Source organism: Siphateles boraxobius, unplaced genomic scaffold (assembly GCF_051911475.1).
Source record: "Siphateles boraxobius isolate OS27281-9 unplaced genomic scaffold, OSU_SipBor_1 119, whole genome shotgun sequence".
Taxonomy (NCBI): domain Eukaryota; kingdom Metazoa; phylum Chordata; class Actinopteri; order Cypriniformes; family Leuciscidae; genus Siphateles; species Siphateles boraxobius.
Window position 1 is genome coordinate 4,756,815 of NW_027508721.1, and position 26,192 is coordinate 4,783,006.

General features: G+C 43.1%; 1 protein-coding gene across 12 annotated transcripts in view; it reads left to right on the plus strand.

The window, feature by feature from the left end:
- Positions 1 to 21,606, plus strand: part of ptprdb (protein tyrosine phosphatase receptor type Db) — a 100,158-nt gene extending 78,552 nt beyond the window's left edge. For all 12 annotated transcript variants that reach the window (XM_077204811.1, XM_077204809.1, XM_077204802.1 and 9 more), the window contains 8 exons: positions 621 to 775; positions 1,797 to 2,082; positions 5,112 to 5,290; positions 5,425 to 5,551; positions 6,305 to 6,430; positions 19,095 to 19,249; positions 19,605 to 19,740; positions 20,996 to 21,606. In XM_077204811.1, coding sequence (XP_077060926.1) covers positions 621 to 775; positions 1,797 to 2,082; positions 5,112 to 5,290; positions 5,425 to 5,551; positions 6,305 to 6,430; positions 19,095 to 19,249; positions 19,605 to 19,740; positions 20,996 to 21,064 — 1,233 coding nt within the window. In that variant the 3' untranslated portion in view covers positions 21,065 to 21,606. The remainder of the gene's footprint in view (positions 1 to 620; positions 776 to 1,796; positions 2,083 to 5,111; positions 5,291 to 5,424; positions 5,552 to 6,304; positions 6,431 to 19,094; positions 19,250 to 19,604; positions 19,741 to 20,995) is intronic.
- The last annotated feature ends 4,586 nt before the right edge of the window (positions 21,607 to 26,192 follow it).

The window sequence follows — 26,192 nt, forward strand, 5'->3', positions numbered from 1 at the left end:
TATGTGATGCGAATCACGCACGCCAATTACATTGGATCGTTCAATAGTACTCGAAGAGGATAGGCTCTCTAGCGAGATCCCCATTCAGTCGACCGTCTACTACGTCTGACGTTATCGACTGAAAGGGAACCTATGTATTGTATAGAAACACAACACCTCAAAAATATATAAAAAATTAACATTTTGCAGATGAAATGCTCTCTGATATCATCATCTCTTCGGCAATGTCTGATTTTCTTCTCCATATTGTTCTCGATAAAATCTTGCAAAAGTACTTTCAACATTAAGCAGGGAGTTCATCAAACACTAGCTTATTTTTCTGCTAAGCTAAGGAATTTTTTATCAAGCTGTGGAATCAGGGGATAAAACATGTGATAAAACAGTATTCAAATTCACAGCAATGGATGAATAAATTATGCAGATTACTGTGTTACTGTTTGCTGTTTTTTTATTTGCAGCTTTTATTTATCCTCTTGTTGTATTTGTCAACCGTTTCAATTATTTGTCACGTGTTGATTATTCAGAAGTCATCCTGTAAAGTTTTTTTTTAGTTTGTCAATGCATTATTCTATTCTAGAAGTATATGGTGCTGTACTGAATTGTGTTGTTTCTATGTGCAGAGTGGGAGTGCTGAGAAAAGGGAGGTTCGTCAGTTCCAGTTTACAGCATGGCCAGATCAGGGGGTTCCTGAACATCCCACTCCCTTCCTGGCCTTTCTCAGACGGGTAAAAGCCTGCAACCCCCCAGACGCCGGACCCATTGCGGTCCACTGCAGGTACTGAATTAAACAAACATATCTATATCCAGTCAGACATGCAGGGTACGATTCAGAGAAACTATTGGTATGTCTTTTTTTCAAATCATTGGCCTAAATCTTATTGATTATTTACAAAATGCTGCAGCTCAGTTGTTTGTCTCTGTCGATGCACTCGATGCTTTTTGTGGAGTATGAGTTTTTATTTTTATTTTTCTTGAACAAAACAAAGCAACATTACTATATGCATTGCTAAGGTTTTTACAAATGAACTGACACAGGAAAAATGATAACATGAAATTACATGTCAGAATACCAAGTACAAGATTTACTAACAGCTTGCGCCAGCTCAAACTCTCTTTTGGCGTTAAAAACTACTGTTAGGATTTATTAAAGACACGCAGTGACACAATTAGTGCTGAAAAGGTGTGGACAGGGTTATTTTTGCAGCTGACCTATTACATATGCATTTTCAGGAGTTTCTTTTTCAGCCGCAAAATTTATGGGAGGAGAGTATTTACATGAATCACTCAAGATGATTTACTAAGGTTTGCGCTAGTCAACTTACTGGAATTTGCGCCATTATTTACCACCCCCAAAAAAGCATGTCTTAAACCAGACGCTAATTTGCGTTGCTCTTAGTATATTGCGTTGGTCAATATGGAAATGTAAATAAACATAAATAAAATAATTATTTTTGTTGCATCTTTTTTATATACATTTTAACCACTGACAACATAAACAAAACTGAATGAACAAAGCAGGCACTTACAACAATAGAGGGGGAAAATACATGGGAAAAGAAGAGAGCAAGGAGAAAAATTATAATAATTAAATAATGATTTTAAAATATTATATATATTTATTAAAAAATATGATTTAAAAAGTTTTTCAGGCTTCCCTTGTCTAATATGAATGTTTTTATCATATGAAACTATTAAGCGAGAGAAAATCACAAATACTTTTTCATACAACCTTTAAATCAGAATGCGCTATTGTGAGTGCTTGTGACAGAAGCATTTTCTCTCTCTCTCTTTCTCAGTGCTGGTGTGGGCCGAACAGGCTGCTTCATTGTGATTGATGCCATGTTGGAACGTGTGAAGCAGGAAAAGGCGATAGATGTTTATGGTCATGTGACTCTGATGCGATCTCAGCGAAACTACATGGTGCAGACAGAGGAGCAATACATCTTTATTTATGATGCGCTGCTGGAGGCCGTTTCCTGCGGCAACACAGAGGTTCCGGCTAGAAACCTTTACGCCTACATCCAGAGACTGTCACAGACAGAACCGCCAGAGCACATCAGCGGAATGGAGCAGGAGTTTAAAGTGAGTTCATCCCACCAATGTAATTCGTGAATTTGAAGGGAACAGTGACATAATGGGATTGGCGTTGCATTTCATTATATATACAGACCAAGGCAGAAAACTCTTTTCAAATGTAAACATGAGTTCACAGTGGGAACTTACATTAATCTCCGTCCCAGACTTACTGGGGGCAGAAGTTGATTTACATGGAATCATTTGCTAACAATGGGAATTTGAATTGAGTTTACGCCTTTTTTTATTTTTTATTATACCTTTATTTAACCAGGAGGTCCCATTGAGATTCAGAATCTCTTTTACAAGAGAGACCTGGCCAAGGTAGCAGCCAAATCACAACAAATACATACACAACAAACACCAAATTACATTTTCATGATAAAAGAAGTACAAAAAGAACACAATGAGACTCCTAAGAAAAACAAGAACATGTCTCCATCACAGTACTCTTTACAGTAGTTTTAAATTCATTAATGGACATAAGGGTGTCTAGCCTTAGCTCTTTTTGTAGATTATTCCACCCCCAAGGTGCTAAATAAGAGAAAGCAGTTCTTCCCAATTCGGTTGTAACTCGTGGCACGTTAAAAAGCAACCACTTTGAAGAGCGTAGCTGATAAGTACCAGAGCAGACAGAGAGGAGGTTACAGAGGTACAGTGGAAGTTTGCCAAGTATAGCTTTATAAATAAAGATATACCAGTGCTGTTGTCTACGAATTTTAAGTGATGTCCAACCAACTAAATCATAAAGAATGCAGTGATGGGTAAGGGACTTTGTATTTGTTATAAATCGTAGTGATGCATGGTAAACTGAATCAACATGACGCAAGATGGAAGATGCAGCATGCATGTACAATATATCTCCATAATCAATTACAGACAGAAAAGTAGCTTCCACAAGTTTCTTCTTAGCACTAAAAGTAAAACAAGATTTGTTTCTAAAATAAAAGCCGAGCTTAACTTTAAGTTTCTTGACTAAAACAATAATGTGTTCATTGAAGGTGAGCTTATCATCTATCCATATCCCCAAGTACTTGTATGAAGACACTCTCTCAATTGATTTCCCATCCAAGGACAAGAGGCCACAGTTGTCAAGTATCTCTGCTCGAGCTTTTGAGAAAACCATAAACTTTGTTTTCTGTGTATTTAAAACCAGTTTTAGACTCAGTAATGTGTTTTGCAATGCCTGAAATGCAGTCTGAAGTTCCTGCACTGCTACAGAAATGGTGGAAGCCTGAGTATAGACCACTGTATCATCAGCGTATAAATGTAATTTGGCTTGAACATCTCTATCCAAATCATTTATAAAAATTTAAAACAGAATGGGTCCTAAGATTGATCCTTGAGGGACACCTTTAGTTATCTCAAGAAAATCAGATTTATAACCTTCAGCATAAACAAGCCTTTAAATAAATAAGCCTTCAGCATAAATAAGCCTTCTGAGAGCAGGAGACCATTTACCTGAAAGACACCCTCTTATGTGCGTGAATTTTCTCTAAACTCTTAAATACCTTATTACCTTTTGGTTTACTTCTTTGAGAATGAGACCTTTGTACCAGTGAGACATTGAGACATTTCAAATGATATCAAACATGTGTAATACGGTATGATAATTATTCACATTAACCCATATAGATTTTTAGGTGAATTTCAGGTGATCTCAGCATGATAGGACAAGAGAGAAATTCAAATGTTGATTTCCTTTGTTCTCTCAGAGAGTTGCGCTATCTTCCAGTCTTACACTAATACATTATTAAAATCAAAAGTTGTATTTTTTAACATTAGTTCATGCACTGTGAACTAAATGAAACAATAAAGAAACAACTGAAAACATTTAAAAACAACTGAAAAAAATAGGTAACACTTTACATTAAGGTCTCTGTTGTTAACAGTAGTTATGTTATTAACTAACATGAACTAAACATGAGTAATACATTTGTTACTGTGTTAATCTTTTTTAATAAAAAAGCTGTTCATTGTTTGTTCATTTTAGTTCACAGTGCATGAACTAATGTTAAAAAATACAACTTTTGATTTTAATAATGTATTAGTGTAAGACTGGAAGATAGCGCAACTCTCTGAGAGAACAAAGGAAATCAACATTTGAATTTCTCTCTTGTGCTATCATGCTGAGATCACCTGAAATTCACCTAAAAATCTATATGGGTTAATGTGAATAATTATCATACCGTATTACACATGTTTGATATCATTTGAAATGTCTCAATGTCTCACTGGTACAAAGGTCTCATTCTCAAAGAAGTAAACCAAAAGGTAATAAGGTATTTAAGAGTTTAGAGATAATTCACGCACATAAGAGGGTGTCTTTCAGGCAAATGGTCTCCTGCTCTCAGAAGGCGTAAACTCAATTCAAATTCCCATTGTTAGCAAATGATTCCATGTAAATCAACTTCTGCCCCCAGTAAGTCTGGGACGGAGATTAATGTAAATTCCCACTGTGAACTCATGTTTACATTTGAAAAGAGGTTTCTGCCTTGGTCTGTATATATAATGAAATGCAACGAGACGTGGGGCGATTCTGTAACCCAGACTAGCCCGTGATGCGAAGTGTAAAAAACACTTCGTATCATGTATTTTATAATGTCAAGTATTGCATCTTCTCTCTTTATTTCAGAGCATTTGATGTTTGTATCTATTATCTTTGAACTGATTATGCAATTGGCGTGATGCATTTACCTGACATAATAAATTGTAAACATTTGATTTTATTCTAATCGACTCTGACATTGTTTTCAGTAAATAGTTAAAAAGAATAGTCAAACATTCGTTAACACTATTGATGCACAGATATCATTAAAACCTTTTTCATTTATGAGTCAGATGAAATAACGAGTTAATATGAGAAAATGTATTTCATTTAATCGAATCACTTTGCCACGCGGAAAGACGGTAACGCGCAGAGACCTTCACCCGCTGACCTGAAAACCTTCTTCAGGCCAAAGAATTGTTCATTTTTTATTGTTCATAAAATTTAAAAAATTGTTTGCTTATTTCTTTTTTCTGTATCTCCCTTTCAGCGGTTAGCTAATGCCAAAGCGCATAACTCCAGATTCGTCAGTGCCAGCCTTCCATGCAATAAGTTCAAAAACCGACTGGTCAATATCATGCCATATGAAACCACACGTGTGTGTCTGCAGCCAATCAGAGGAGTGGAGGGCTCAGACTATGTCAATGGCAGTTTTATAGATGGCTACAGGTACATTGTGATCTATTTATATTTAATAGAAAAAATAAAACAACACAACTACAAAATAAACCACTGACACATCAAGATTTGCTTGTGAAATTCTCCATTTTTGAAGCTTTAATTTCTTTCTCATCACTCTCTAGGCAACAGAGGGCGTATATTGGGACTCAGGGGCCGCTGGCAGAGACTGTTGAAGATTACTGGCGGATGCTTTGGGAACACAATTCTACTATAGTAGTTATGCTTACTAAACTCAGAGAAATGGGAAGGGTTAGTTGACACATACACACACATCAATAGTGTTTAGATGCTGTTGTTCACATCAAGAACGATAACTATAATATAACTATAATGATAACTAAATTAGTGTCCACACCAGCGGGCCATATCGTTCTGTTATTCTGTTTTGTCGTCTGTCCCTTTATCTTTTCGAGCTCTTTAAAGCAGGATGGATTCTGATTGGCTGTCAATGTTTTTATCATTCATCAGCTGGAAAAAATCGTTTTTCCAACAAAAAAAAGTGAAAAAGTGAAAAAAAGTGATTCCAACTATATCGTTTCTCTCTGCATTTATTGTTATATTGGTGGTGTGGACGATTTTTAGAACTATATCTTTATCGTTATCATTATAGTTATCTTTGTAGAGGTGGTATTAGCATCCCTGTTGATGCTAATCTGTGTTATTTTAGTATTGTTTATTCATATATATTGAATTAGCATTTATTTTTATAGGTTTTGATTTTGTGCTTTTGTCATTTTTATTAGTTTTTATTCTTTTTAAAAAATTACTATTTAGGTTTAATACATTTTTCAGTTTTCAGATTTCATTAGTACTTTTTATTTAGATCCAGTTATTAATTTTTGTGCTTCAACTTAAATTAATTCCAGTTAGGCAACATATCTAATTATTCATCTAATATTTATAATTTTGTTTTAGAATTTCAATTGACAAAAAATGTTTTTAATAGATTTAGTTTTAGGCAACAGTAATGGAAGCTAATGTTTGAACTTCTTTCTTATGCAGGAGAAATGTCATCAGTATTGGCCATCTGACAGGTCAGCACGGTATCAGTACTTTGTGGTGGATCCCATGGCAGAGTACAACATGCCTCAGTATATACTCAGAGAGTTTAAAGTCACAGACGCAAGGGTAGGTCAAACACTCATTAAAACATCATGGAAACTTATAGAGTGAATATACATTTGCCTATCTACTGAGATGATACCTGGCCATTAAAATATTCTCAACTCTTTCCCCACCAGCGTTTACTAAAAAAGTTGCCAGTTAGCACCATAATGTTTTATCATATTCACACAATCTCATGGCCCCCAGAATATTTTGTTGTGTATGAATATGTAAAAACTTAATATATCAAAATAAAGAACTGAGCCTCGGCTTTAAAACAAAAAGCTAGCTTAATTTATTCTTTTTCTTATCAAGACAACAAAACAAATAGCTGAGAAAATCTTGACTTCGCCCAGATCAGATTCAGAACGATGATCTTAACATAGATAGAGTAGATCATTCAACACCCCCAAAGATTCACAGTGCTATACCTCTTTGTGGGATCAATTTTTCTCTGTAACTTTTGGCAGTTTTGATTTTATATGCTGTTGAATATTTGATGATCATATTAGCTTACTTGTGCATAAGCAACTTCTATCCGATTCTTCTGGGCTGTGTCTGAAATCGCCCCCTATACCCTCATTTACTATTCACTACAGTAGTCCACAATACAGTCCACTTGAGGAAGTAAATGAAAACGAGTGAGTGAATTCGGACACAGAGTGTGCCGGAAGGGCTGCAGCTTTTGCGTAGTTTGTGCTTGCTGTTTAATAATTATTTGAAACTTAGCAAACTGGCAGCTCCAGTAGTAAGATGAAAAGATATGTATAAACCTTAATTAAACAATTAAATACTTAATTAAAAAAGAATTTATACCTGTATGATATTACGCTGTAGCCACTTTGGACCAGCGGTTTAGAAAATGGATGGATGGATGATTTGGCTGCAGGTGCCATCTTCTGGTCAGACGCGGAAACTCATTCGGCACGCGGCTCTCACAGTGCATTATCGGTATTCTCTAGAGTTGAGTGTACATTGGTTGTACACTTGTTATTGTGGGGCTCCAGACTAACTTTTTTCACCTCCGTCCTAGAATGGTCCTGAAAAACAATTTGAACCGTCCTAAAGTGAATGTCAACCGTCCCAAAATCAAAATGTTGTTTCTGTACTTTGTTATTATCATCTATAGTTGTTAGTTACATCATATAAACACCATTAAAATGTTTATGATATATATTATAATATTTATTTAGCTCCATTCAAAGTAGTTATCTGTAAACAGGTAAAAAAAAGATTTAATGAAAAATATCAGGAGTTAAATGCTTTTTTGTATTCATGCAGAACAAATCTTTTTTTTTCCTTTTTCTTTTTTTACATATAAGAAAATAAAGAGAAAAACACATACAGCTCAAAACGTTATTGAGTTGGTTGGATTAAACAATAACAAATAAATACTGGTGACTACCACCCGCGGCGATACCATTGATTACCATTGACGGCGCCAGTATTTATTTATTTTTTAATCCAACCAACTCAAAAAAGTTTTAAGCTGTATGTGTTTTTCTCTTAATTTTCGTATATGTAAAAAAAGAAAAAGGAATCGTCCATTTTGACCCAGGCCTATGGTGAGTAGCTAGTGAGTGATTTTCATTTTAGCAGTTCATCCAATAAGCAGCCCGAAGAAAGCTTTGAGTGAAAGCTTCTCAGCCAATCAGCGGCTTCTACCCCACGTGTGGACTCTTAAAGGGATAATTCACCCAAAAATGAAAATTCTGTCAGTATTTACTCACCCTCATGTTGTTCCAACCCCATAAGACCTTCGTTCATCTTCGGAACACGAATTAAGATATTTTTGATGAAATCTGAGAGCTGGATCACTCCTCCATACGAGTCCATAGGCTTCTTGAGGGATTGAAACTTGCCAGCCTCAAAGTTATTAAAGATATCTTTAAAATAGTCCAAGTGACTACAGTGGCTCAATATTAAGTTTATCAAGCGACGAGAATACTTTTTGTGCGCAAAAATCAAACATAAATAACGACTTTATTTCAACTATTCATTTCATTCTCTTTGGGCCTCTAGTCAGACTAATAAAGTCGTTATTTTTGTTTTGTTTTTTGTGCACAAAAAGTGTTCTCGTCGTTTGATAAACTTAAGATTGAGCCACTGTAGTCACTTGGACTATTTTAACGATGTCTTTAATAACTTTTCGAGGCCGGCAAGTTCAATCCCTCAAGAAGCCTATGGACTAGTATGGAGGAGTGATCCAGCTCTCAGATTTCATCAAAAATATCTTAATTCGTGTTCCGAAGATGAACGAAGGTCTTACGGGGTTGGAACAACATGAGGGTGAATAATTACTGACAGAATTTTTATTTTTGGGTGAACTATCCCTTTAAGCCTGCTCACAGGCTGCATCGTCACCAGCAAGTGATCCAATGAAATGAATGACGTTGGCGCGCAAGCTTTTCCAAAGCAAGCTCTATGGGGCTCTATCGTGAAAAAAGACCAGGTGTAAATGCCCTCCGAAATGCATTCGAGACGGATTTATATCTGATCACTCAAACCACTTCAGGTCTGGGCCGCATTCCAGACGAAACTGGACAAGTGTAAATGCATCTGGTTTTTGAAACCACATATGTAGATTTAACTCCTCCCAACAATGCTTAAAAATAATGTGTAAATGTGTGAGAGCGTGTGAAAGGTTAAATGTCATGTGATAGCCAGATATGACGGCGCTACTGCAGCATCACCGCAGATGAGAAGCTGAGCGATCTATTCATCAAACCAATGTGCAAACTACTGCAAAACAAAGTCGCAGACGCTTAAGACACAATCATCTTCATTAAAAGTAAAGAAACGGAATGATCTCCCCAGTGCTGTTGCCGCTCTCTTATTGCGGTCTTTGATTTTGAAATTAGCTGATGATCAATAAAATGTAGCTCATATCTGTTGCTTTCAGTGACGTGAACTTCATTAAATCTGCCTATAGCGCGGGAATTGAAGATCGGATTTAAATCCGTTTTGCGAAAACCACATTTATGTGTCCAGGTGTAAATGGAATCCTTTTTAATAAATCAGATAACTATCCGATCTGAGAAAGCGCATGAAGTGGCCAGGTGTAAACAGCCCCATTGAGGCAAATATGAAAAGCAAAGCAATCTGTTTTACGTTACCGTTGTTTAACCAGCGCAACATATTTGCGATGTCAAATATGTTTGACTTGTTCACATATTTTACTTGTTCCCGGTACCGCGGAACAAGTCTCCGGGTGAGTAGCTGGCCAGTGATAGTAACTATAGTAACAGCATGAGAAGACACGCTCCGTTGTAGTCAGCGCTTGGTCGGTTAATTTTGGTATTTTCTAAGTAAGTTAGCCTAATAGGCTAGTAATAAATGAACACACACAAAAATGTCTTTCGTCCTGTTAGCGTCCTGGAGAATATTTCTGTTCGTCCTAAACACATTTTCGACGCCGTTAGTCTCGAGCCCTGTGTGGTGCATTGAGGGATTGAATGAATGTACTCGTTAATGTCCACTATGCTTTCGTACACCACTACAAATGGCTGTATTTAAGAGTATATGGGGCGATTTCAGACAGCCCTGGTTTACACAGATCTTCTTAACTTGTTTTTGGATCCTGAGATGCTGTACTATTTCAGAAAATCTGTAACAGTGCCCCCTATCATATAACAGTGAAAACGTCTCGGTTATGTATGGTACCCCTCGTTCCCCGAGGAGGGAACGGAGACGTAAGTCTAGACTGACAAATGAGGATCGCTTGCGAGAGCCTATCTACTTTGTGTGTAACTAAACGATGCGATAATTGCACCAGCTGCTGTGCATCGCGGTGCGAGCATATAATGAGCCGCAGGTGTATCGCATCCTTGTTTTTCCGCTGAAGAGCCGGACAGCGGAAGCTCCGCCGTACAGCGGAAGCTCAGAAACTGTGGCGAGGGGACATACATCTCCGTTCCCTCCTCGTCTCCATTCCCTCCTTGGGGAACGAGGGTTACCATACGTAACCGAGACAATCCCCTTCGTCAGTCACTATGAATAAGTCTAGACTGACTAATGGGAATATCTACCAAAACCCCACGGCTGCTGGCCCTTCCAGCGCTCCGCTTGAGCCTTTTTGCCTGACTGCAGTGTTGCCAGAAGTAGGAGCTCTAAGCAGAGAAGGTCAGTCAATGCTGTTCCGCAAGACCCAGTCAGTGTGACTTATTGGATAACACTTGGAAAGCGTGCCCTTGTGGAAGGGAACGCTGCGGAAGCCACATCCTTCCCCGGAGGGAGGCACTGTGACGAATATACATATGGACTAGCCAAGCAGGGTAGTACAATATATGGCAGTCTTGTTGTAGGGGAACACCTGCCCATAGAAACGAAGGGTCCGACCACAGGCTGAAGGTTGGAGGCAGTGCGGGGGGTCGTGCACCCGGTACGTGCCGCTCTGCCATGCCCATGTCGGGACTCGGCCCTGAAGCCAGTGCTGAAGCGGTCTCATATGAAGCAATCCGAGTGGCGTTACTGCGGATGCCATTTGCCCCGGGAGCCTCTGAAAAAGTTTCAGTGGGACCGCTGTTCTGCTCTTGATTGCACTCAAGCAGTTCAACACTGACCGGACACGCTCCTCTGTGAGTCGGGCTGTCTGGTTGACCGCGTCCAACTCCATACCGAGATAAGAGATCCTCTGCACAGGGGAGAGTTTGCTCGTCCCAGTTGACCCGAAGCCCCAACAGGCTGAGGTGACGGAGCACCATGTCCCTGTTTTCACACAACTGATCCAAAGACAGAGGCAGAATCAGCCAGTCAACGAGATAGTTGAGAATACAAACGCCGCGTTCTCTGAGTGGAACAATGGCTGCCTCCGCGACCTTTGTATAGATGCGGGGCAACAGGGACAGCCCGAAGGGTAGGACTTTGTACTGATATGCCCGTCCCTCAAACGCAAACCGCAAGAACGGTCTGTGTTGAGGAAGAATCGAGACATGAAAGTACGCGTCCTTCAGGTCGATCGCTGCAAAACAATCTTGGGGACGGATGCATTCGAAAATGCGTTTCTGCTTGAGCATCTTGAACGAGAGCTTGTGCAGGGCCCGATTCAAAGTTCGCAGGTCCAAGATCGTCCGTAACACACCACCTTTCTTAGGTACAATGAAGTAGGGTCTGTAGAACCCTGTCTTCATATCGGCTGGAGGGAGCGACTCGATCACGTCCTTCGCTAGTAGGACAGATCTCTGCCCAAAGACAGGGGCATCGCTGCTCAACACGGAGGTGAAGTGGATGCCCCTGAACTTGGGTGGGGCACCGGGCGAACTGAATCGCATAGCCAAGTTTGATGGTACGAATGAGCCAGCGAGACAGACTGGGAAGCGCTAGCCAGGCTCCCAGATACCATGCAAGCGGGACCAACGGTACGCCGGACGTACCCGGGGTTGAGCAGCGAGGTGGAACACAGGGACTCGACTCGGGAGGCACCTCGTTGGAGGCACTTGAGTCTTGACCGTGCATCTAGAGCACTGAACGACGCGCGCTGGGTTGCCGTGACAACCCGCGCTGTCAGCCGGCAGCTCAAGCATTCTGGCACGCTGAGCGGCTCAAGCCTTTACGAGAAATGGGAGATGAACAACGCCGACCGCAGCTACACAAACAGGATGGTAGTGCAAGCCTGCTGTGAGCACTCACATTCTCATCGAAGTTGCAACATTCTGAAGTGTGAAAACAGCGTTTTACTCTTTGTGAGATCGTGGCCAGCGCTGTAACACCAACACCAGCTTGAAGAGGCGTTCTCATGAAGAAGCAGACTCGTCTTTTGAAGTTAAAACACTCTCAGATAAGATTGGAGAGCAGGAACAGCATTCACCATCTGGCTCTGAAGCGAAAGATAAGGATGCGATGTACCTGCTCATTATATGCTCGCGTCGCGATGCACAGCAGCTGGTGCAATTATCGCATGCCAAAGTGTATTGCCTCATCACAAGTGATCCCCATTCGTCAGTTTAGACTTACTCGTAGTGACTGACGAAGGGGAACAGCACAGATTACTGGAAAAATTTAGGGTGGGGAAATGGTGGGGAAGCGTTATATCATAAATAATGGAAAATCTCTTCAATGGTGGAGAAAGTTAATTGGCTTTTAATGCTTTAGTGCAGTCTGATGCTTTGAGTTGGTTCTTTATATATATATATATGTGTGTGTGTGTGTGTGTGTGTGTGTGTGTGTGTGTGTGTGTGTGTGTGTGTGTGTGTATTATTTAAATGTTTTAAGTTGTGTGAGTTGGTTCTTTTTAATGATTCAGTCAGATTGATTGATCTGCTTAAATCATTAGCATTGGGATTTCCAACTTTTACAGGCCAGAGGCTCCCAGCTTAAAAAAGATAGGTTTTCACGATTACACTATGAAACGTCTCGGTTACGTATGTAACCCTCGTTCCCTGAGTAGGGAACGGAGACGTTACGTCGGATGACGACGAATGGGGTTTCGCTTAGAACACCTATCGACTTCGAGTATTACAAAACGAGCCAATGGCAAAGAAATGCCATGGGTCTGCGGAATTTGCATAGCGTATCTCCGCCTTACCTCGTGGGTATAAAAGGAGGACGCCGGCAACAGGCAGATATGTTTCTTCGCTGAGGAGCCAAGACTGAGCTCAGGCGATCCCCGCGGTACAGCGGAAAGTGGCAGGCAGACGTAACGTCTCCGTTCCCTACTCAGGGAACGAGGGTTACATACGTAACCGAGACGTTCCCTTTCGTTGTCACTCCGAGTTACGTCGGATGACGACGAATGGGGTTACCAGTCTAATCACGCCACCTTCTCAGCTGTCTTCCAGTGCCCTGCGTAAATCTGAGATCCCTGTCGTGAGACTGGCACGGACGAAGGACTCCTATTTAGCACAGGAATACCAAGGTACACTGGGGGCATATCCCAAAGTTTAGGGGAAATATGCAATTACTGCCAACCCAGAGGGGGGGGACTTAGAGAATACACATATGACCCGAAGGAGACATATGGAGAACACTGGGGTGTCCAGCCGCAGGTGGAATATTTCAACCCCAGGGGTGGCAAGGTGGCTTGCCAAGGGAAAGACACACGCTCAGAGAGGCTTACAGTGGAAATACACATGTGGGGGTCGCTCAGAGGAGGGACCATGCACACGGGAGGCACCTAGCCGACGCACAGGCAATAGACACTGGCGCCAACGTCAGGAGTGCTGGAGGAACTCAGGGCTTTTTGGGGAAGCTCACCTGAGGAGAATATCGCACGTATCCAGTCCGTGGAGTGGAATGGCGAGCAAGCGAAGACACCTGAGCGGGTCCAGTACTAGCTGGTTGAAGCGAGTACATGAGAGGACACTGGCTCCACTCGGAGATTGTAGAATCTGGCGAATGTGTTAGGTGTCGCCCAGCCTGCAGCTCTGCAAATGTCTGTTAGCGAGGCGCCATGCGCTAGAGCCCAAGAGGATGCCACACTCCGGGTGGAGTGGGCGGTCACACCAAGGGGGCACGGTCGACCTTGCTGCTGGTATGCCAAGGCAATGGCGTCCACTATCCAGTGAGACAACCTTTGCTTGGAGAGAGCCTTTCCCTTCAGCTTCCCACCATAACAGACAAAGAGCTGGTCTGAGGTCCTGAAACACTGCGTCCTGTCTACATAGGCGCGGAGGGCGCGTACTGGACAGAGCAGTGCCAAGGCTGGGTCTGCCTCCTCCGGGGGCAGCGCTTGCAGGTTCACCACCTGGTCCCGGAAGGGAGTGGTAGGAACCTTGGGCACATATCCAGGCCGGGGTCTCAGGATCACGTGAGAGTAAGCCGGCCCAAATTCCAGGCACGCTTCGTCAACGGAGAATGCATGCAAGTCCCCCACCCTCTTGATGGAGGCCAATGCAACCAGGAGCGCTGTCTTCATAGACAGGAACTTAAGCTCCACTGATTGCAAAGGCTCAAAGGGAGCACTCCGCAGGGCAGTTAGAACCACTGAGAGGTCCCAAGAGGGAACGAGAGGAGGACGAGGAGGATTCAGTCTCCTCGCTCCTCTCAGGAACCTGATGATCAGGTCGTGCCTTCCAACAGACTTACCTTCGACTGGGTCATGGTGTGCGGCAATGGCGGCAACATAGACTTTCAGGGTGGAGGGAGACAGCCTTCGCTCCAGCCTATCTTGAAGGAAGGAAAGCACGACACTAATCGAACATCTCCGGGGGTCTTCTTGAAGAGAAGAGCACCAGTTGACGAAGAGGTTCCACTTCAACGCGTAGACGTGTCTCGTGGACGACGCTCTAGCGGAAGTGATGGTAGCCGCCACCGTAGGTGGAAGGGTACTCAAACCTGCTTCGTCCCGTCCAGGAGCCACACGTGGAGGTTCCAAAGATCGGGACGAGGGTGCCATAGGGTGCCCCGTCCCTGAGAAAGGAGGTCCTCCCTCAGGGGAATCGGCCAGGGAGGTGCTGTCGCGAGGAGTACTAGTTCGGAGAACCAGGTCCGGGCGGGCCAGTATGGCGCGACCAGAATGACCTGCTCCTCGTCCTCCCTGACCTTGCGCAGGGTCTGCGCAAGAAGGCTCACTGGGGGAAACGCATATTTGCGGCCCCGCGGCCAGCTGTGCGCCAGTGCATCCGTGCCGAGCGTGCCCTCGGTCAGGGAATAGTACAGGGCGCAATGGGTCGAGTCGTGAGAGGCAAACAGATCTATCTGTGCGTCCCCGAACTGGTCCCAAATCAGCTGAACCGACTGGGGATGGAGTCGCCAATCTCCCGGGAGGGGCTGAAGCCGTGCGCTGCACAGTTCAGGGCTCCGGGGATGTAAATGGCATGAAGCGACCTCAGATGCTTCTGACTCCATATGAGGAGGTGGCGGGCGAGTTGCGACATACGGCGGGAGCGTAGACCACCTTGATGGTTGATGTACGCTACAGTGGCGGTATAGTCTGAGCGGACTAGTACGTGTTGGTTCTTGAGCACGGCCCGGAAGCGGCGCAAAGCAAGACGTACGGCCAGCAACTCGAGGCAATTGACATGCCAGAGGCGACGGGGTCCTGTCCAGGAGCCCGCGGCAGCACGTCCATTGCACATGGCACCCCAGCCCGTGGAGGAGGCATCTGTCGTTACAACAACATGCCGCGAAGCTCGTTCCAGGGGCACTCCGGCCCGTAGAAAACTGAGGTTCGACCACGGGGTGAAGGTCTGACGGCAGGTCGGAGTAACTGTTACTCGGAGGGTGCCGTGTTGCCATGCCCACCTCGGGACTCGGTCGCGAAGCCAAAGCTGAAGCGGTCTCATATGAAGCAATCCGAGCGGCGTTGCCGCGGCTGCAGAAGCCATATGCCCAGGAGCCTCTGAAAAAGTTTCAGTGGAACCGCACTCTTGCCCTCGAACTGTCTCAGGCAAGTCAGCAGTGACTGCGTGCGCGCTAGCTCGTAAGCTGCGCGGACATGGCGACCGAGTCGATATCCATACCGAGAAAAGAGATCCTCTGCACGGGGCAAAGTTTGCTCTTCTCCCAGTTGACCCGAAGGCCCAAACGAGCTAGGTGCCGAAGCACTAGGTCCCTGTGTTCGCAACCTGAACTCGAGAGTGAGCTATGACCAGCCAGTCGTCGATATAACTCAGGATGCGAACCCCGTGTTCCCGAAGGGGAACAAGGGCAGCCTCGACGACCTTCGTGAAGATGCGAGGAGACAGGGCTAGCCCGAAAGGGAAAACCGCGTACTGGATGCCTGCCCCTGAAAGAAAACCGAAGGAACGGTCTGTGTCAAGGAGAATAGAGACATGAAGTAGGCGTCCTTCAGGTCGATCGCTGCAAACCAATCCTAGGCCGTATGCATTCGAAAACGCGTTTGAGCATCTTGAACGGCATCCTGTGAAGGGAGCGGTTCAGCACGCGCAAGTCCAGGATTGGCCGTAACCCACCGGTTTTATTGGGGACAATGAAGTAGGGGCTGAGAAGCCGGCTGACCTCATTTCGGCTGGAGGGACAGTCTCGATTGCGCCCTTCGCCAGCAGGGTGGCAATCTCTGCTCTCCTGATGGGGGCATAGCCACCGACAAAAGTGGAGCGGACTCCCCAAGTGGGGAGGAGACCGTGCGAACTGAATCGCATAGCCGAGCCTGATGGTCCGCGCGACCCAGCGGGACAGACGGGGAAGCTCTAACCAGGCTCCCAGGAACTGAACCAGCGGGATCATGCGACCACAGGCGTCCCCCCGGAGGGGCAGCGAAGCGGAGTAACTGGCCCAGGCGTGGACGGCATAGCGGCCCGATGTGGGGGCACAGTTAGCAACCGCGCCCTGGCAGAGGGGCCAGGGGAGGACCAGGCTGGTCGTCCCGCGGGGGCCTGCTCTGCCAGGGGTCTGGCGACAGAGGGGGACAGGGGCGAAGCGGTCCGTGGACGGCACACCATGTCAACCACCTCTGGGACAGAGGGGGACGAGGAGAGCACGGCTTGTGGGCGGCGCTCTGAGACGTCCGAGAACTCTGTGCTCAGAGATGGGAGAATCAGCTCTTTGGAGAATAAGGATTCTTCCCCGGCCCTCCCCGGGGAAAGGAGTGGTCCTGCTACCAACTCCTGGAAAGAACTGAGTCCCATCTCTGAGGAGACCAACTCAAGAGCGCCGCTTAACCCGGCGTGTAGCGGGGTGCGGGGCTGGAGAGGACTGTGGCGTCCGACCGCGGCCTCCAGAGCCGACCCGGGTGAACGGGCGGGGTGGGAGCCGCGGGGGGGCGCCCTCGGCAGTGGGCAGACCGAGGGATCTGAGCGGACGGCGGGGCCGTCGGGACAGAATCAACCTCATCCTGCTCCATCGCCGAGGTGCCCGTCTCACGAGCGCCGCTTAACCCGGCGTGTAGCGGGGGGCGGGGCTGGAGAGGGCTGTGGCGTCCGCCCGCGGCCCCCAGAGCCGGCCCGTGAACGGGCGGGGTGGGAGCCGTGGGAGGGCGCCTTCGGCGGTGGGCAGACGAGGGATCTGAGCGGACGGCGGGGCCGTCGGGACAGAATCAACCTCACTCTGCTCATGGGCGGCTGAGAGCTGTTGGGCAAGCCCTCAACCGCACCGCCGAAGAGGCCGACCTGGGATATGGGAATGTCGGACAGACGGGTCCGCGCGACATCCAGCACATCAGACAGGTTCAGCCACAGACTGGTGAGCATCACCTGACCCAGGGAGCGTACGGCCACTTTCGTCGCTCAGAGAGCAAGGTCAGTGGCGGCGCGCAGCTCAGTGAAGAGCCCTGGGTCAGTCCCGCCCTCGTGCAGGTCCATGAGCATCTGGGTCAGGTGGACCAGCAGAATGACCATGGCATGCAGTGAGGCGGCTGCCAGTCCCGTGGCGCTATAGGATCTCGCCACAAGCGTAGACGAAAAACTACAGGCCACGGGCGGGTGCTTAGGATTGCGCCGAGAAGAAGCACTCTGAGGACACATAGCATCGCAACAGAGCGTTCAGCCGGGGGAACCCCAGTGTACCCAAGGGCAGCGGCCCCATCGAGGGGAGGAAAGGCGGATGAGATCAGCGAGCGGTCCTAAGAAGACAAGGGGGTCTTCTAGGACTTCGAGATCTCATCATGCACGTCCGGGAAGAGAGGTATTGGGGTTTGCCACGGACGAGGGTCGGCGGCCTTACCCAAAACCAATCGTCCCAGGAAAGCATGGCCGTCATCTCCGGATCAGACTCAGGCACAGCCGTATGCACACCGGAAGGTGGCAGCTGTGACGAGCCCTCACTTCCAGAAGACTCAAGCCCACCTAGTGATGCTGCAACAGACATGGCATCTTCCTCTGTAGCTTCAACTGAAACACGCGGGCCACCAGAGGGTAGACTCGCGGGAATCAGCAGTTCACTAGCGGGCACCGTCATCGAAGAGGGGGGCTGGGGTCACGGACACATAGTCGGCGCCTTGTTCCAGACCCTAACCCTCAGGTCACCCTGGCCACCCGCCGAAGATCGGGGGGTGGATGAGGGGACTCTCACTCTTGCGAGTTCACCGAGTCTCGACCTATTTATGACGCGATGATCACGTTCCCTTGCGAGAACATGAGTCACCCACGAGCGCTGTTCAAGCATGATCAAACACACTAGACAGCGCTCGTGCCCATCAGAGTCCGATACCAGTCCGCTGCAACCAGAAATGCACGGGCGAGCCGTCTTTAAAAAGACGTGCCGCGTGCGAGCTCTTTTATGAGAGGAGAGAAAAAACTCCGCGATGTTGAAGCGCACAGGGAGACACACACACACTGGCAGATTACTGCACAGATCAGCAGGCACTGTGAGCTCGCTGCAGATCGCCGTCACACCAACACCGGAGAGAGAAGCTCGTCTCGTAGAGCGAAGTCAGAGATGACTGTGGAGTGAAGAAATGCTCTTGGCTCCGAAGCGAAAACATATCTGCCTGTTGCCGGCGTCCTCCTTTTATACCCACGAGGTAAGGCGGAGATACGCTATGCAAATTCCGCAGACCCATGGCATTTCTTTGCCATTGGCTCGTTTTGTAATACTCGAAGTCGATAGGTGTTCTAAGCGAAACCCCATTCGTCGTCATCCGACGTAACTCGGAGTGACAACGAAAGGGAACTTTCATTTGTAACATTAACTAACATTACTCCAATATATAATGATTAAAAGTCAGCTGGCAAATTATTAATTAGAAATGTCATGAAAATTTTATATGATTCCATGTTTTATGTAACTTCATACAGAACCCTGGTTGAAATGCTGCTGCTGTCTGTCTCTCACTGGTGTGTCTCTCTTCTAGGACGGTCAATCCAGAACGGTCCGGCAGTTTCAGTTCACGGATTGGCCAGAGCAGGGCGTGCCAAAATCTGGTGAAGGCTTCATTGATTTTATTGGTCAAGTGCACAAAACAAAAGAGCAGTTCGGTCAGGATGGGCCGATCTCAGTACATTGCAGGTGAGGAAAATAAGTGCTAAATAATTTATGATGTACCGGTATTTAATTCCTTTTTTTCTATTATGTGTTCAGCGTAGTAGTCCGTGTTCAGGGGTTATTTCGGCTGACTTAAATTTTTTTTATCTTTTTGCAAAATTACCTACCGAATAAAAAAAAGGAAATTACATATATACAGTAGATTTGAGGCAAATTACTTCATTATGTGCTTACAGTTCAGGTCAACATTGTACAAAAATATTTAACCGCAAAATGTCATGATTCAAAATGCCAATCAAGTCTTACCAAGAGCTGTGAAATAAAATGAATTCTCACATGTATTACGGGAAGTAATATTTTCTGGGATGTGCGTGTGCAGTGCTGGCGTTGGCAGGACAGGTGTATTTATCACTCTGAGTATAGTATTGGAGAGGATGCGTTATGAGGGAGTGGTCGACATCTTCCAGACTGTCAAAATGTTGCGTACTCAAAGACCAGCCATGGTTCAGACAGAGGTAAGATTGCATACTGCAACCCACATCATGCAGTACTGATGTCTTTCTACCCATAATTCCATGGAACTACTTGTAGATCCATCATTTCTTTTGACTAGCAAGAGTTAATCACTTTTAAAACCGCTGAGAAATTCTGTTGATGTTGAAGTACTTTTTCCTATCGTAGCTTAACATGCAGTTGTTGATTGATTCTCCCTAAAAGCTATATTTGCTCTATTTTGAAACATTGGCTCAAGCAATGACATGTCAGGTGTTTTTTTTTTTTCATTATTGTGACTTTCTATGCCATAATTTATTTTATTTTTTACTATTGCGACTTTATGTTTCACACACTACTTTTCTCATAATTTTGACTTAATGTATCATAAATACAACTTTCTTACAATTTACTTTATTTTTCATTATTGTGATTTTTTTCCTATTGCTCCTATTTCTCATAATCACCTAATTTATTTAATAGTTGACTTTAGTTCTTACAGTTGTGACTTTATTTCTCACTATTTTGCTTTATAACTTGTCATTGAGACTTTATATCTCATAATTTGCTTCATTTCTTGCAATTGTTTGTGACTATTTTTAGTTTTATTGTGACTAATTATTAGACAGTCACAATTGTAAGAAATAAAACCAATTATGAGATGTTTTATTATTGTGACTTTATAGCTCATAATACTATTTCTTACAATTGTGACTGTCTAATAAATACAATATTTTTTATGACTTTATTTCTCATTGTGACTTAACTATTTATTACAACTGTAACTTTATCACTCATTAGTATGACTTTATATCCCTCAACTGTGACTTTCTAGTAACTGATTTTTATATCTCATAATAACAACATTATTTCTTATAATTATGACTTTATTTCTCATTGTGACTTCATGAGATGATTGATTATTTTTTACAATTGTGTCTTTATCACTCATAATTATGACTTCATATCTCACAATTGTTACTTGTGACTATTTCTCATAATTGTCTATTCGTATCTCGAAATTGCTTTTCACAAAAAGTATACAAAGTTTATATCCCTTTAAATTTGACTTTTACCCTGAGGTGTACACTAATTTCAGTAGTATACTGATCAGCTCTGAGATTCGGATCAAATGATGTGTGTGTGTGTGTGTGTGTGTGTGTGTGTGTGTGTGTGTGTGTGTGTGTGTGTGTGTGTGTGTGTGTGTGTGTGTGTGTGTGTGTGTGTGTGTGTGTGTGTGTGTGTGTGTGTGTTTGTGTGTGTCCTTTCCCTCCACAGGAGCAGTACCAGTTCTGCTATCGAGCAGCGCTGGAATACCTGGGCAGTTTTGATCACTATGCAACCTAAAACCTTCCCCTGGACCAAGGGCCACATCATCACACAACGAGACCTGCGTCTGATCAATCTGACTGCCTCTTTGTGTTGCCCACAGCTCCAGAGTCTGTTTGATTTCTCTAGACAGCACAATTTAACAGCCAGACAGGGAGGGCAGCTGAGATACAGAATTGTCACAACAAATTGTAGCTGCAATCATATAGCTGAAAGTTGTCAAGTCATATTTAGGGTTGAGTACAGATTTGGCATTACAGCTAGCAGGCCAACAGTTCCAATGAAATCTCCTGAAACCAACCATGTGCCGTCTGGATCAATTTAACAGACCAATGAGACTCTGAAATTGTGGGAGACGACAACAATCAAACAATCTGATGGTACTTCTTATGTGTCATAATTTGTTTAACAAAAAAAAAAAAGGTAAGAGGATGCAGTTCGGGTTTAGAGTTTCCACTGTTTTTTGTCACCAGTTGTATAGTGGATCCACCAACTCACTTGTTTAAGTGATGCATACAAAATGAAATAAAAAAAGCCCTAAGTATTGGTGCTTATGCCAGTATCCTGTTCGTTTATCTGTAGCACACACACATAGATATACGTATATATCTATCACAGATTTAAGACAAGGAAAAATAACAAGCTGAAAATGGAGATTTGTCTCAGAAACTGTGCAATATTGAATGTGACGGCACCTTCAAGTTTTAAACCACTCAAGTATTAGAGATATTCTCACTGTAATTATATTGTCTCATTAATCCTATATGATATAAAGTATAAAACAAATGTGTTATTATGCATATAGCTATATATATATATATATATATAAAAACTGTCAATGTATTAAGTGATATTTATACTATGTGAGTGAGGTTCTTGTCAATGCACATAAGAAGAGTACTGATTGCAGTAAAATTAAAGAGGTTTTTTTTCCCACTAAACTATTACCCAAACAACTATTTAGATGCTTTCGATCAGGTTTGGAAGTTCAAATGTTGAAGCTAAACCCTCTAAACATGAGTTGATGTGTTCAAAACAATAACATAATGGATCATTTGACACTGGTAGTGCCTTATCATAGTCACATGTTTAAAATGGTTATATGTTCAATATTTATGGATATGAACCTGCTTTTATCTTTTAAAAAAACACATATAAAACAATATAAATATATATAAAATATGTAATAAAACAGAATGAAATACAGTTATATCCGCCTGATTGAATTTTAATATATAATATATTTCACACACAGACCAATTTTAAGTACCAGTGCGGTTCGTTCAAGTGAAGTACTGCCAAGAAGACTAGACAATTATTGAATTGAAAGCCAATATGTGTCCATTTTTGAGAGGGCACACGTTTATTGCGTCTATATTGGGCCAAGAGAACTGCATATTCCATTACATATAATAGCCATTACATTATAAATGATTTGTATTTGAAATTATAATTCAGTAAAGTTTTTCGCAGTTTCAGTCCATACCGCTGCAGGAAACTTTCATTTCTAACGGTTAATGTCTCCTTTCTTGTTTATCAGCGTTGTGAGGTGTCATCTTCACATATGTTTGAAAGCATCAATGATGTTGGTGTGTCAAAATCAACAAAAAGACAGACAATATCACTTGTTCTAGCTTTGAGGAAGCATTTGAAGGTGAGATTAAAAAAGCCAGAGCTAGTTGCTTCAAACTAATTTAAATTGAAAACTGTTCACTGTAAATTTGATGTCTAAAATTTGATTAATAAAACATCAATGCATGACAAATTAGACCTACGACATAAAAATGACCCTGACGTGTCTATATGAGTATCATGGCCCCATGACAGTCTGGTTATGGTTTGGGAAATGACTGCACTCTTGTTCTATGCACTAACCCTTACTATTTCTTCAACACAGAATGTTATTTGTATTGAATGAAATTAATTTCACAGTGTTGCTCACAGTGTGTGCATGTTAAGAGAAAAAATAAGTTTTGGTTACAAAGCTTAAGACAATATGCGCATAATGTTATTGTTGAATACTTTAGATGACAGGCTGGTATAAAATGAGTGATTTTCCTTCCTTCATCATTCAGTAATTCCCAAGGAAGTCTGGTCACTGCGAACTTCAGCTCATTTTACTTTCGGTGTAAGGAAATGTTTCTTTCTTTGCAACATCTTTGTCTTTGAGTACTTTTTTTTAACCAGAGTTGAGTTAGTTTTGTATTTGAAAATCTATCTTGCAAATCTCCATATTATTACACCTTACAACATATTAATATCACATCCAAGTTTCAGGGTTTTTCAAATTTCAACTTTTGTTGAAACTAGCTATAAATTCATCTATTTTCCAGTGCATGACAGTCCATTTGTACAATACGAAGGCACCATCTGATTTTGATGAATCATGACATTGTTTCATGTGAAAAATAAACTAGCACAATCTATATCATGTAATCTGACCAAATATGCATTGTATCACAATTTTCATATTGTCAAATGTTGTGAGTGGTTTTACAATTTCACCCATCAAGTAATGTGAAACACAAAAGGGAAATCTTTTACCTCTGATTTTGTAGTAAATGTAAATATTTCAGAGGACGTTTTCTTTTTTAATTTTCCTACTTTATGTTGTAAGGACAGCTGTGTGAGAATACAATTGTACTGGAAAAGTTTTATTTGTTACAAATAAAATGGTAAGAATAGTCCAGGGAGTCATTATTTCCTCTTGGTAATGGTTTGTGGGGCTTTCCATTATTCAGGATAAGTGATTGGTTATATTGACCAGTGATATTGGCGTGACAAGCAAAATAAATTCTGTTTTTATCAACTTACAGGTTATAAAGTTTACTTATAGAAAGGTGTCGTGCCAACTGCCAAGGTAGGCTACTTACCCCTGAAAGCGCGCTCGCATTCAGCAGAAGGTGATAAAAATCTGTAGGCCTATCCCACTAAAACTTTTGTCAGGAAACAAGAAATTTGTCCATATTCACTGCTGTTATTAGACATGATGTTAAGTATTCACAAAATAAAACACTTGATGATAGGCCATCATCTGCAATCGCTCTTTGTGTATGACATTGACCAGCCTACTATTTAAGTGCAATGCATTATTAAATCATTTTGATAATAATTCACCATGGAAGGAAGAGGGGGGATTCAGAAAAATGTAATATCTAAAGGCTGTTTGCTTTATGAGTGAAACGTTATGGTCGTCTTGATTTTTCAGTAACTTTAGACATTCTTAATTCAGTGCAATGATCCTTATAGCCTATACAGAAGAATAAAATAATTTATTTTGATAGATGGGCCACCTGATAGCTGAATTTGCTAAACCTCGTTGATAAAACAACAATATTAAAACGATCATTTCAACAATTTACGTGTTATAGTTTAATTTACCTTAGTCAAACCAATGGCCCACCTTCTGCTGAATGCGAGCGCGCTCCCGCGACCGGGGATACACTTCAGGGGTACCTTGGCACGACACCTGTCCTCACTTTTTTCTGTAATTTAGGCCAAGATCTCATGTTATAAAAGATGAAGTGCTACGCAAGGACTCTACTACGACAAATACTAGAGGCGCGGCGCGAATTGACGCCAAAGTTACGATTTTTCAACTCGGGCGGCAGACGCAAATTCCCGTCAAACGCTTGAATGCACAAAATGCACCATTTGCGCGAAATGCGCCAGACGCTCAATTGCGCCATACGTATTCGCGTCTACCGCGCCGCGCTCTACGCCTCATTCGCGCGGCAGGAATTTTTTACGCGCGTAACGCGTCTTTGCATTGACCATCGGCCAGCTTTTTGACGCGCAGCATTTTTCCAAATGAAGCGCCGCCTTCCCGGGATGCTTTGCGGGCGCGTTAAAGTCGCGTGACGTCACCCATAGGAATAAAGTGGAGTGCGCCGCGACTGAAGTGTCGCACGGACAAGTGGATCAGCACCGTTAACATTGAAATCACTCGCGCCTGTCGCGCTATTCGCGTCCGGTGTGAACGCAGCATTATAGCCTAATTTTTACAGTCTATGATAAAAACCTGATGTAAATGTGAAAGAAAAACAGGACTATTATTTTATGTCAGTGTTAAAATAAACTCCAGCACTGTTATCCAGCACTGATATGCTCCTAGTTCTGATTTGACCATTTTGAGATTATTGCCATCAGCGAATAAACTTGTTCGATTAACAGATGTTAGCGCCCCTAGTGTCAGTTCAACCATTTACCTACAGTCAGTCTTCACAATGCCTATATTAGTGTTAATGTTTGAGTACATTTGGATTAAATATTGTGTAAACATATACACAATCCATTGTGTATATCAGCAGAGGAGTTATACACAATGTTATCTCCTTTGCTTTTAAAGGGCACCTATTATGCACTTTTACATGGTGTTTGAACATAAATGTACGTGTGTTGGCAGTGTGTGAGCAAAACCACCCTAGAATGATAAAAATCCACCCAGTGTTTTTTTTACAATCTCAATAAATCATAAGCACGGTCTCAGAACGAGCTGTTCTAAGGGCGTTTTCACACCTGAAAGTCCGCACCAAGGTCCGAACCAAAGTTCACATTTTGATATATTTTATCCACAGTATTCCTGCGCCCCATGACGCTTTGCGCGAATTATGGGTGTAACTTCCGTTAAGCTGTAAACAATCAGTGAAAGACTAGCTCTGGACGCAATAATATATTTTTAAACCGTGTACGATGACATTACATTATTCTACTTACCCTTCAACCACTGAACATTAAAAGGACATTTAAAAGTGTAAAAGCGTAAACAAGGTAACGTTACTTTCAACAGACCATGAATAATCTATGAAAAAGTATCTTTCCACAGCAACATCGGCGGTAATCTGTATCGTTGCCTTAATAATAAAAAAATGTTTTACTTCAGCATTGCGTGATACTATTTTAAAGTGATTTCAGTCATTTTGACAGATAATAAATTGTAAATTTACCTGTGAAACCAAACCTGGAAAGAGACGTGCAGGATTTGGGGAGTATTCCAGTGAATTGGTATAGGCTACATCGTAAATTAAATCGGGAGAACAGACCACAAATGTGCAGTATATGTTGACCTTTATCATACTATTACAGCGAAATTCAAAAGTAAAAAAGAAAATAATCATGAGGAAAAGAATGCAGAGCTCCTACTATA